Consider the following 13,319-nt stretch of genomic DNA (forward strand, 5'->3'; position numbering starts at 1 on the left):
ATCTACAAGGCAACACACATGTGTAATATGGTAAACAGACAAGCTGTTACCATGGTAACAACAACCGTGTGACAGGGTGTAACACACTCAGTGTTTCAGTTTACACCAACTGTGTCAGGTCCAGATAAAAGCATGTGGCTTGACCTGCACTCTACCAGTCACACAAACACACACACACACACACACACACACACACACACACACACACGCGTACAGAGAGAGAGAGAGAGAGAGAGAGAGAGATTAGCTGTGCACACACAGCTCTTGGGTAAAGATGTTAGGGCTGTATAGGGCATAAAGGAAACACCTGCAGACAATACTCAGGGCAGAAAGTGTTACCTCTTTGTTTTTCAGGTTAAATAAACATCTATGTGTCTGTTTATTGTTGCACTGTGATGTTTGAATAGAACATCAGTGATCAACAACACACTGTGTCTATACACAAGTCCAACTGTTTGTGTTTGTCTCTTGATGTTATTTTATATCTGCATCAATGAGTCAACAGGAAATAAATATTTTACATTTCTAAACAGAACATTTATAGAAACAGCAAATAATCCAGATATTTTTCTGCTGTTACAGAAACAAACAGACACTTCCCAGATAAAAAGTCCAGGACATGATTAACCAATTAAACCAAACAGCCACTAATGAACAGTAACATCTGGTTGAACTAAACTAATGAAGAGAAGCAGAAGCAGCTGGAGAGGAATACACCTGAGTGAGGACTGAGAGGGTGAGGCTGCAAAAGAAGAGAAACCTGACACCATGGTACCAAGATACAAAGTGGTCGTCCTGCATCAGCAGGGTCTCTCAGACAGATTTCTCAGCAGACAGCTGTTTGCAACCAGATGTGCTGTCCAAGATCCAGAAGCAGGTGAGGCTGAGGACCAGAACACAGCAGCTGGAGAGAATCACTCTAACCTCTCTCTGAAACGAGGTGTCCAGCTGAACCATCAGCTCAGAACTGACCAGCAGGACCCTGGTCCACCATCTACAGTACAGACAGGTCAGAGGTGATCTTTATGGAAGAAGAGACAAAAACAAAGGACAAAGTCTCAGAGAGTTACCTGTGCAGCAGAACACAAGAACGTGACTGCAGAGAACAGGGAGCAGGAGGAGGTCTGGACTGATGAGTAAAAGTCTGACAGCTTAACACTCACAGTTCTGTATATGTACTGTACACACACACACACACACACACACACACACACACACACACACACACACACGCTGATGTCAGCCTATTACCCTGAATACCCCCTCATCACAAAGACTCCTCCCTCTGAAGGTGGAGCTCTCTCTCTCTTACTTCCTTCCTTTTTCCTTCCTGGTGCCCAGCACCCCCCCCCCCCCCCACACACACACACACACACACACGCACACACTTCCCTTATCATCACCCTCTTTCCTTATTGCCTCTATGAAAGAGAGAGAGGGAGGGAGGATGGTAGAGAGACATTAAGCCGTCATTGCTTTCACTGTGTAGTAAAGCTCCATTAAGCTACCTGCGGGCACAACACACACGTGCGCGCACACACACACGCACGCACACACACACGCACACATAGTGTAACACTGAAACACGCATGCACGCGCACGCGTATGCGCACGCGTGTTTCAGCGTTACATTGAGTGTGTGTGTGATCTTCCACCTTTCAGCGCTTTGCATTTTTACCTGCAGTGGACATCACGCATTGTCACGCGTGCACGCGCATCATCGCCGCGCACGCTCGCGCACGCACGTTCGCAGCAGCAGCAGCACCGAGGGAGCGATCAATACGCTAAAAGCCCGGAGAGGATTTTTAACCGGAGCGGAGAAAAGACGCGTCGCGCGGGGCTGAGAGAGAGAACCGGAGGAAAACGGCAGGAATAATGAAGGTAACGGAAACAGCGGGGTCCCGGTTTGTTTTTTTTTCCCGTCTCCGTAGCACGAGGCGCCAGGGCGCGTTCTCGGCCGTTTTGACCGAGAAACCCGGTTATTTGTCGGAGCGGTTTTTTCTCCTGCAGGTACAAACGGCGCTGTCAGCACATTCACAGCCGAGGCATGCCGCCTGCTGCCCGGGCTGAGGAGCCGGACTGTCCATCACATCCTCCATCACCACCACCACCGTGTGTGTGTGTGTTTGTGTGTGTGTGTGTGTGTGTGTGTGTGTGTGTGTGTCTGAAGGTCTCATTTGTCACCCTGTAAAACCACAACTGTAAACTAGTCTACCAGCTGCTTTGGGATCAGTGTGTGAACGGAGGTGACACTGTGTGTGTGTGTGGTGTGTGTGTGTGTGTGTGTGTGTGTGTGTGTGTGTGTGTGTGTGTGTGTGTGTGTGTGTGTTTGCACGGTGGACAGCAGCTGGATCTGCGCTATAGAAGCTGCTCTTTGTCTGCCCTGACCGTTTATAATGAATGGCAGCAGGAGTAAGAGGAGGAGGTGTACAGGAGGAGCTGGTTACAGTATGAAGCTGTGGGTCACTGATGAGGAGAGGAGGTGGTCTGTTACTGTACAGAGGAGGTGATGTGTTACTCCACAGAGGAGGTGGTGCATGCTGTGGTTTTCAGTAGTAAACACCACTGATGCATGAACATAACCTCTTCATTGTTCATCACTACAGTTCAACAACAACACGCTGCAGACTCTACAACTCAGTCTGATGCTGTGATGTTGTATCAGGTTTTCTGTTGACTGAGGAGTTTCAGGAGCAGGTTGTTTTTTTTAATGACAGTGAGAGGGAAGGAGGTGTTCTTTTAGAAAGATGTGTTATATGAAGAAATGATGTAGCTACTGAAGCAGTGAGAGGAGGCGCTGTTCTCGGAGGAGTATCACTAGGAAGGAGTGGGGACAGTGAGGGATAAACAGGAGGGAGAGGAGAGAAGGACGGAGGTGGTGTACCACAGAGGAGGCGGTGTACTACTGAAGAGGTGGTGTACTTCAGAGGAGGTGGTTTATTACAGAGGAGGTGGTTTATTACAGAGGAGGTGGTGTACTACAGAGTAGGTAGTTTATTACAGAGGAGATGAAACTGAGCCTTAAAATGAGGTGTCAGGACTTCTGTAACTTTGTGATGTCACAACAAAGCAGTAACTGCACTCAGCCATGCCTGGAAGAGGAGGGGGTTTGTTACTAGATAGAAAGGGAAGGTCATGTGGTATATTATTGGAGAGAGGTTGAAGGTGTGTATTATTGTAGTTTTGTTATTTCTGTATATTTAGTCTGCTGGTGTTGGAGCAGGGACCCCCTCCCCCTCCCCCTCCTCCTCCTCTTCCTCATCCTCCTCAGGTGTGATAGATGCTACATTAAAGACAGTAGTGTATGTATTGTATATCCTCACTTCCTTCTCTACCACAGTAACACAACACACACTGCAGGTACTTGACAATGAGACTGTTATATGATGCAGTTAATGACAGAAGAGGTGTTGATAAATGTGAGGGAGCGGTTGGTGGTGAGTTACTGAAGAGCAGCTGGTGTTGAAGATGAAGAGCTGTTCTCTGGTGTCCAGACTCTTCTTCTCTGGTTTTGCGGAATTTAGGTGAACTGCGATGAAAGAGTTGACTAGCTGTCGTCAGTCTTTCTTCTGTCATTAGTATTTAATTTTTCTTTTAGTTAATGATCAGACTTTACATGTTTTAGCCTGTGTGCTACTAGAGAAGCAAACAATCCTGCAGAACCTGCTGCTGTTCTTACAGTCATGTCTGCACAGAAATCAGTGAGCGGGCTGTTAAAGCTCAGGTCACCAAGTCTGCACACATTCTCTGAATCACATTATTGTTGTATTGCGGTGTAGAAAAAGAACAGATGTCTCAGTGTAAGTGTCAATTAACACAGTCTGTTGTAGAGTGTTCTGGTTTTCACATGAATCTGGGAAACAAACTACAAACATCTGCAGAACTGCTGAACTAAACTGTCAATGAGGATCATAAAGGTTCCAGAGATCCTGAACCTGAACCTGATACAGCAGGTGGAGAATATTTCCATCTGATTAGGATAATGCAGGTATAAGAACACAGAGACTAAGTCAGTGTAAACAGAAGTGTTTATGTGAAGAAATAATTTTATTTTGAAGCCAGTCTGATGGACTTTCAGGGAAAAAAAGAGTTTAAGGTGAAACCATGTTGTGCAGATGGAGAAAAGTGTGTGAGGGTCAGAGGAGGAAGGTGTTGTCCTCAGGTTAATATTTAGCCAGCGTTCCAACAGGTGACAGATTAGTGAACACACACACACACACACACACACACACACACACACACACACACAAAACGAGCCGACAGAAACTCACACAGGAATGTAATGAAAGAACAAGTCAACACTGACAACAACTGAACAAACACGTCAGAGCTGCTCTGAGTCTGAATTCTGGTCATCATCATATTCTCTATGAGACACTGAGGTGAAGATGATATCAGCTTAATCTCCAGGATGTCTTTATTTTAGCGTAGCTTAGTTTAGCATAGCATAAAGGAGCCGCTCAGCCCCAGTGAGTCCAGGGCTGAGAAAGAGTGAGTATGTATCATAGTATCGTGAACATGAAAATCATCAATCAATCAGATTATTATGAACCAAGCAACCCACTATTTATTCATTCATATGTTTTAAAATTTCATCTTCTGGTTGACTTTGCACAGATAATGTATAACCCAAATCCTAACCTCTGATGATCCAGTCTCTGGACTTCCTGTCTGACATCTGTCATTACTGTCTAATAACCACAGAGACCAGCTGATATAGTTAAAATGGATTGGTTTCTATCATTGATAGATTATCAATGAATGATTATTAGCACCACAGTTCAGGTGGCACTTGGACAGGTTTTGGTTTTAGGTGGACTTAACCTTTCAGAGCCTTCAGGCTGAACCAGATAATATCAGGCTTCAACACCAGTGAAGTACGCAGGTCTTACCTGAACCACAGCGGATCTCGACAGACTTCCCTCCATTGGTCTCCGCAGTGTTGTCCACATGACTGGGTGGTCAGGCTGGCCTGGTCTGGTCCTCTCCAGTCCTAGTGTCAGTTCACTTTACTCTCCTGTTTCTTTCTGTTTGAGCCAGATGTTTGTTTGTTTGTGTGTGTGTGTGTGTGTGTGTGTGTGTGTGTGTGTGTGTGTGGGTGTGTGTGTGTGTGTGTGTGTGTGTGTGTGTGTGTTCAGGATAGAGCCAGAGTCAGGATGTGGTTAGCTTAGCTTAGCATAGAGACTGGAAGCAGAGGGAAACAGCTAGCCTAAGAAATGTTCCAACACACAACTGATATCTAAAAGCACAAAGTGTGGGAGGAAAGAGGAGGAAACCAGAGAAGAAGACGAGAGGGATGAAAAATGACAGTGTAGAGGAAGAGGAGAGGGAGGAGGGGACATAGTTTGTTCAGAGTCAGCACATCACAGAGTGAACTGTGTCTGCAGTGAGGAGGATCTGTCTAATCTCTGCTCTGCTCCAGTCTCCTTCGTGGAGTCTGCTCTGATCACTCTGATTGATCAATTTCATATTGATTGTAGATGTGATCAGTAGCTGGTCTGGTGGTCTGGGTCTACTCTGTGATCACAGCTCTGTTAGAGACTCGGGGGCTGAGGTGAATCTGGTCCGTCAGCAGCTTCGCTCTCTGCAGTCTGACTCAGCTGATGTGGATCGCTCTGATCCAGACTCAATCAGCTGATTACTGTTTCCCTCAGGTTTTTGTCCTACAGCTGTTTTTCTGGAGATTTTATAAATGAGCAGGTTAGATTCCAGATGTTGTCGAGTTATCAAACTAACATCTGCTGATGTGAGGAGCTTCTAGCTGGGAAACAACAGACAGATTTTTCACATTAAAAGCCTACTTAGATCGGGCAGGATTATGCAACTTGTAGACTTTGAACATGAAACATCTGTAGGAAGTGTTGAGTTTGATTGACAGTGAATTAATAGAGCTCAAACAAATGTCAAAGTAGATGTGAGTAGAATCATTTCCTGCTTCTCTCTGTTTTCTGTTCTGTCCTTCACACTGAATTTATTTTGTTTTAAAGAATTAAAATGATTGTAAAATAAGAACTTTATAAATTTGAACAAAAACACCGTTTCACCTCTGATTCCATCCACTCTCATTTACTTTGCCTCTTTTTTATCCTTAAAGAACAGAGACCGGGCACTGACCTTTGACCCCAGGTAGATCAGGGTCTGACTGGTTTTAGTCCTCACTCAGCAGAACTGGTTTCCTCCCGTCAGCTGATCTGTCTGCTGATGACATCATCAGTGGCTCCTGTCTGTGATGATGTCATCAGAGGACGCTCGCTGTGTGTCTGCAGACTCTCCCAGACTCAGACCGACAGCTGCTGTCAGACTCAGTCAGCGTCACAGTCACTGAGCTGTCCTTCCTCCTCATCCTCATCTTCATCATGGCTGCACACTCACAGGAAGGAGGATTTGTTCCTCTCCTGTCAGTGACCTTTGACCTCTGACCTGCTGGTTGGATGCAGCAGAGTCTGAACACAGAAACATGAGGAGAGAATAGTTCAGTGTTTAATTACTGAATCACACTACACACAGTACATACAATATACAGTATACACACTACACGCAGTACACACACAGTACACAATACACAGAGTACACACAATATACAATTTACACACAGTACACACAATATACAGTATACACACTACACGCAGTACACAATACACACAGTACACACAATATACAGTCCACAGTACACACACTACACACTGTTTTTCTTTGATCGTAATCATCGATCATCTTATTGAACCTTTGATCAGTGTTTGTTGTTGTTAAATATTATTAAACTGACTTGATTATTAATAATTAATCTGCAGATTCTATTTACACTTTGATGTGTAGTTTAATCTTCACAGATGTGTACAGATGTTGGGGTGTAGAGGACTGGGTTGTTGGGTAAATGTTTATCTGTTGTGCTGACAAACCTCTTTACCATCATATTCTCACTAATGTTGAAATGAACCTGTTGTTTCCTGAGGCGCAGGACAACGACTCAGATGAACCAGTCAAATGAAGGGTTGGTGAGTTAATTTGGGTTAGAGTTAATTTGAGTTAGTTTGGGTTAGTTAGAGTTAATTTGGGTTAGTTTGGGTCAGACAGTAGAGACAGGCGGAAACAGCAGCTCTGACTGAACTCCGTTTGGTGATTAAACGTTCTTTGTTCATTCATCGCTCGTTAACTCCTCTCAGCTCTGAGCTGTTTTGTAGCAGACTACAGATCTTTGACGCTAAAGACTACAACTCCCAGAGGATACAGTGAGTCTGTGTTTTTGTGTTTGTGAGTTCTGAGTGATGAGCTCGAGATGAGAGAGACGAGCCCCGGGGTTACGGTGCTCGTCTGCAGTCGACTCTGTGTGATCCTGACAGGTCGTCTCCTCGGAGACACATCACTGAGCAGGAGGCAACGACGCACTGTAAAAAATCAGCTGTTAAACACAGACGACAGATACAGTCTGTACAGGCTGTTTTCTATCACCCTCACTGTTTTTTAGAGTAAATCCTGGGAAAATGAAAAGTGTTAAATCAGTCCAAACTCCCCAATGAAAGAACTTTTTAACCACCCTCAGAAATATTCTGCTTTTCTTTTTTTTCTTTTTTTTTTTACATGGTCTTAAATAATTGACTGTGCAGTGATGCTTTCTGTGTCTGATCCGTCTGATGGAGGTTTAACCTCTCTGCTCCAGCTCAATAAGAGAAAGTAAAAACCAGCGTACAGTCTGTGTGAACAGCCTCACTCTCTCTACTCAACACTTAGTCCAGGTTTTACACTGAGACTGTTTTCTAGATGGTTGTGGTTGATTTAAAGTGAATAAAATGTAGTCAGTGCTGTTCAGATAACCTGGTGACACAGTTGGTTTTCTAATAAGTGAGAATCCATCTTCTCCATGCTGTTCACATGTGGTCCAACCGCAGTGGTCCTGACCCAAACAGTCCTCCGACCTGAACAACCCTCTGATACGACGCATAGGGCTGTCACCTGAAAACGAGAGTGGCGTATCTACCTTTGTCTCCATGGTTACTATAATAATGGCTTGGTTAGGTTTACAAAAAGATGGTGATTTGGGTTAAAATAAGTACTTCCCCAACATTAGACAGTCTTGGTTGTCATGGTTACAACATCAACAACAAAGGGTCATGCGAGCACAAGAAGACACATGACGGAACTCTCTTTTTGATTCTGCCTGTTTGGATTTTGCATGGACAGGGCCCAGGTTCACATCCAGAGAACAGGGCTCTACTCCATCAAGGCAGATAAAGGAAAATCCTGGCTTATTTTGTTAAGATTCGCTAATATAAGTCAGAGATCTGTGACATTACTGCAGCTTATAAGACTCCCTGCTCAGTAATCAAGGTAACTTATACTGCTGAACTAGCCTGCTCCATAGCAAGTGAGCTCTAAAGCTTAATGTAGCTGTGTTTCAATGAATTTCCAACGGCTGGAAACATAATCTCAAAAGACAGTTCCATCAAATGTATTTCTGCACTCGCATCACTTTTGTCTTGTCCGTGTTCAGAAACTAGGGTTTGTTCCTGAAGAAGGGGAGCATACATGTATTTTCTCACAGCACACAGACCTAGTCAGTCGACTGCTCATTGTTAAACTATAACTAGTTTGGTTTTACTTGACGTTACATTATTCACATATTATAAGCAGCGGATGGCAACACTAATCAGCAGGGTTTGCTCTGCTGCTGAGGAGAAGACGGCTCTTGTTTTCCCTTCTTTCTGTGACATGAATTGTTTTAATGAAACGGGCCTGAAGTGAAAGTTGACGTTAATTCTAACAACGCTTTCAAGTAAGCGCAGATTTCCTTAGCAACGTTGTTGGAATACCCCCCTGGTCTCTGGATGTGAACCTGGTCTCTGGATGTGAACCTGGTCTCTGCTGCTGCAGTTCATAAATAAGATAAATGTGAGTGGAGGTTGGAGGCAAACGAACTAATTTAATGGAACAAATTATGAATGTGAGACTTTACGACTCTGCAGCTTCTGACAGTCGTTGTTGTTGTTGGTGTGAGTAGATTTATATTCACAGGTCATATGTAGGTCAGTCATATACAGAGATTCTCGCTTCACTGAGGTCTCATTTACTTTGTTTTTCTGTATAACTGTGTGTAACCTATTTTTCATCCTCTTGCTCTGTGTGTGTGTGTGTGTGTGTAGTCTGACATTTCAGTGTCTCTAATGAGGCTGCAGATCTTAGGCTCAGACTCTATAGTCTAAAGCAGCTCTGACACTTGAACACACTGATAATAAAACACATTCAAACGGAGTAAACCAAGTGAAAATAAAGGTCTGAGATCCTCAACTCAGCTGTAAATATTTCACCCTGATCCGACTCCTCATCTCCAACATGCATAAATATATTATCACAAAAAGGAAAGTAGATCCCACACAGGACTGTCAGACCTCATCTGAAAAAATGTAGTAACGACCACTGACTACTCAGGATTCTGAACATCTACATTTTGACAGGTGTTGTGTCTCGTTTGATATTGATTTATACATTGAGTTGTTGAAATATGGAGGAAGATTTTACTCATTAATCAAATTAAGAGAAAAATTTTAAAATTAGAAATGAAAATATAAAATAAATTATTATTGACTTATTACTGAGAAATATCAGCATCAATATAATGAAAATTTAAAAAACAAAAAGGAAATACTATATAATACAAAATTAAAACAATATAATAAAATTATTCTTCCAACTGATGCCAAAGCTCATATTCTGCTCTCAGTGAACTTCACATTCATTTAAACATCAGCTGTGGGTTTAAACCTCTCATCAGTCAGATGCATCTTGTCTGAATATAATCAACATTTGTCATCAAATCATTTTAATAACACAAGGCATGCTGGGAGTTTCTGTGCTGTGATGATTTCTCTCAGCTCGAGGTTTTAACTCATCAGAATAAAACACCTGTCTCATTCGACCGAACACAGGTCAGGCTGCTCTTTACTCTTGAGTCAAAACAAATAATCCCGTCAGCAGCAGTGAAAAATACATTTCACTCACTTTAATAAAACCAGCTGATAAAGTCTGAGTTCAACATCACACTGACACTTTGTTTCCTCTGACTCGTCCTCAGAAGGATTCGGATACTTTACTGAAGTAAAAGTACAACTATGTAAAAAATTCTCCATTACAAGTAAAAGTCCTGCTTTCAACATCCAACATTCAAAGTAAAAGTATTCTTGAGCGTAAAGAGTGATTTACTGTTATATATGATATTATCTGATGATTATTACTGATGCATTAATGTGTAAAATGGATTTTCTTACTATAATTTACTGATATGAAGTTTTATTCTTACACAAAGACTAATTAAACAAACACAGAAAACTAAAGAATGAAATTAGTCAGGAGTCACAACAACCATAAATATCAATAAATATCAATTTCTATAGATCAAAGCACACACACACACACACACACACACACACACACACACACATTCCTGTAAACAGTGCACATAAAGAGAGTAACACAGTCCACTCCCTAAACACACTCTGACTTACATCACACTTTGCACTCTGACCACCTTATCAGAGAAAGAGAGAGAGAGGGCGAGAGAGGGTGAGGGACACAGAGTGAAAGTAAGAGAGAGAGAGAGAGGGCGAGGGACACAGAGCGAGAGCGTGAAGGGGAAGAGTAAGAGAAAAACAGAGCGAGAGAAAGAGGAGAGAGAGAAACCCTGAGATACTCTGGATATGTCTGCTGAACACACACAGGTACGACACACACACACACACACACACACACACACACACACACACACACACACTCTGTACAGCCAGTAGGATTCATGTATTGAATGATATACTGTACATGAATCAGTGAATGTTCCCAGTCTTATTTTGAATGTGCAAATGTGTTGCATGTGTAAATGGCAGCTCACGCTGAGACGAGTATCACTGCTCTCATCTTCTCTGCGACTGAGAGACGCCACGCAGGCTCCGCCTCCATTCATCAACACACTACAACCTCAGCACATGACTAGGACACATCTTTACCTCCTCATTACCTTCTTTACCCCCTCATTACCTTCTTTACCTCCTTTACCTCCTTGCTTCTTAACAAAGACACTTCACACTTTCCTTCCTAGGGAACTTCTTCACCTTGTCTCTATCTGCCTAGGATCCTTCTTTAGCTCGTTACTTAATTACTAGGATGCTTCCTTACTGTAAAGGCCTCCATGCTACCTGATTATGAAGCATCTTTACCCCACCCTGAGCCAGATCTTTGTGACCTCATCACTTCTGTCCATCTCTACAAAATTCACACAACCCACAGAGTCACAACGTAATGACCCTTCACCTCCTACACCTCCTCTTGACAAACACTGTCATCTTCTTTCTTCAGACTTCTAGGAACCTCACTTCCTTCCTAGGAAGCTTCCTAACCTGTGTTAAAAGTCTGAAATCGCTGCTTGGGGACGTTGTTGTTTATTTTTTCACCAACTCCCACCTTCACATATGCTCATCCATATTTAATGTACGATGTCTAGCAGCCTGCGTATGTGTGTGTGTGTGTGTGTGTGTGTGTGTAGTAAGTGTGTATTTCCCTGTGGGTATGATTGTATAAATGAAATGGTGTCAGTGTTTGGTCTTGTGTGTATGTTTGACTGTGTGTGTGTGTGTGTGTGTGTGTGTGTGTGTGTGTGTGTTTGTGTGTGTGTGTGTGTGTGGCTCCCTGCTGTCTGACACCATCTGCTGTTCTTTCAGACTGAGGCAGTGAGTCGATGAGTTGATGGAGGAACTGATCCCAAACGCTCAGAGGAAACAGGAAACAGTTCTCTGCTGATTAAACATTTTACTGTTGCTAAGAGACAAATTAAAACCAGGTAGATTAAGAACAGGTGTGTCAGGTATGACTGTGAGGAGACCACTTACAGTCTGAGAGAGAAGCTTCACAGTCCAGTGGTGAGGAGGTTAGAAAAGATTCCTGTTAAGTTACCAAGGAGGCACATATGCTTCCTAGGAAGCAAGTAGGTGGGCAGGATATGCAGTGAAGAGGCAACAAAACTGTGTTTAGGTAGTGAGGATGTGAAGATGCTTCCTAGTTATAGGGAGGAAGTAAAAGAGCTCTCTGATAAGGATGTAAGGAGGAAAGTAAGGTAGTGAGGAGATAATGCTTGTTCCTAATGAGGAAACAAAAATGAAAAGATGTTTCCTATTAAAGGAGCAAGAAGGTAAAGCTGCATCCTAGTGAGGAGGCAAGGGAGAAAAGATCCTTCCTAGTTAGGTATCAAGGATGTAAAGAAGTAACAGGAAAGTTTAAAACGAATCATTGTTCATATTGTAAAGTAGAACGACCACAGGCTGTCTGAAGTCTGAGTGTCAGAATCAGACCACTTAATGTTAATGTTAATGTTAATGATGCAACATCTAAACCAATCAGCTGTTAGATCAGTGGAGAGCCAGGTGTTTCCCATCATGCCCTGTGCTGGCCTGAGGAGGGAAAGCCACTTCCTAGTAACAAGTCAAGGAAGTCAAGAAGTGTCCTAGTCAGGGAGGAGGTAAAAGAGTAAGCTGGGAGGTAAAGAAATGTGTCGTCTGAAAGGTGTTTCCAGGTGTAAACGTGTTCACACAGCTCCGGACCTCACAGGTGTGCATAACAGTTCATAGGTGTGAACAGGTGTTTACAGGTGTTTACAGGTGTGAATGTGATACAATAATCAGACTTTGCTCAGCAGAGATGAAGGGAACAGTTAAATTCATGAGTCAGTTGAACATTAAAGTTGTGTGTGTGAACAGCAGGTGTGTTGTTAAGCCAACTCTTTACCTTTCACCTGTCTCCTCCTGTTTCCTGTCTGCAGCTCGGCCGCCATGTCTAAAGCGACGGTGAAGAAGCTGCACTGGCGCTCCAAGGTAACGACATGTTCACCTGGACTGAGGAGATTCTCTGACTGAGTCTGTGAAGATTAAACTGATGAGTCTCCACCTGTTGTCTCCAGGTGCAGGAGAGCTTCGTCCCGCTGGGGGGGGGCTCAGGAGAGCTGGGTCTGGCCATCGGGGGCGGGGCCGACTACGGCGAGTTCCCGTTTGTCACGGCAGCCCCCGGGGGCGGGGCCACGGTGGGCGACATCATCTTGGAGATCGGGGGGACGCCCGTGTTAGGGATGACCCTCGGTGACGTCAGAGGAGTCCTCAACTCCTGTCCTCATCCAATCAGAATCAAGACGGTCTCACCAGGTCAGAGCTTAGGTTGTTCTCACAGGTCACACTTTATTTTACAGGTCCTGTGTTTTTCCTGGAAACTTTCCTTTTCATCTCCTGAAACTTTCAACACCAGGATGTTTTCCAGAAAGGAAACAAAGCTTTGTTTCTGTCTCTGATGGA

General features: G+C 43.6%; 1 protein-coding gene across 1 annotated transcript in view; it reads left to right on the forward strand.

Annotated features, from left to right (window-relative positions):
* Positions 1–1,838: 1,838 nt before the first annotated feature.
* magix (MAGI family member, X-linked) overlaps positions 1,839–13,319 on the forward strand; it is a 38,870-nt gene continuing 27,389 nt past the window's right edge. The window contains exons 1-3 of the mRNA XM_022763901.1: positions 1,839–1,881; positions 12,797–12,848; positions 12,935–13,172. Coding sequence (XP_022619622.1) covers positions 12,807–12,848; positions 12,935–13,172 — 280 coding nt within the window. The 5' untranslated portion in view covers positions 1,839–1,881; positions 12,797–12,806. The remainder of the gene's footprint in view (positions 1,882–12,796; positions 12,849–12,934; positions 13,173–13,319) is intronic.

Source organism: Seriola dumerili, unplaced genomic scaffold (assembly GCF_002260705.1).
Source record: "Seriola dumerili isolate Sdu_G_001 unplaced genomic scaffold, Sdu_1.0 BDQW01000493.1, whole genome shotgun sequence".
NCBI classification, from domain to species: domain Eukaryota; kingdom Metazoa; phylum Chordata; class Actinopteri; order Carangiformes; family Carangidae; genus Seriola; species Seriola dumerili.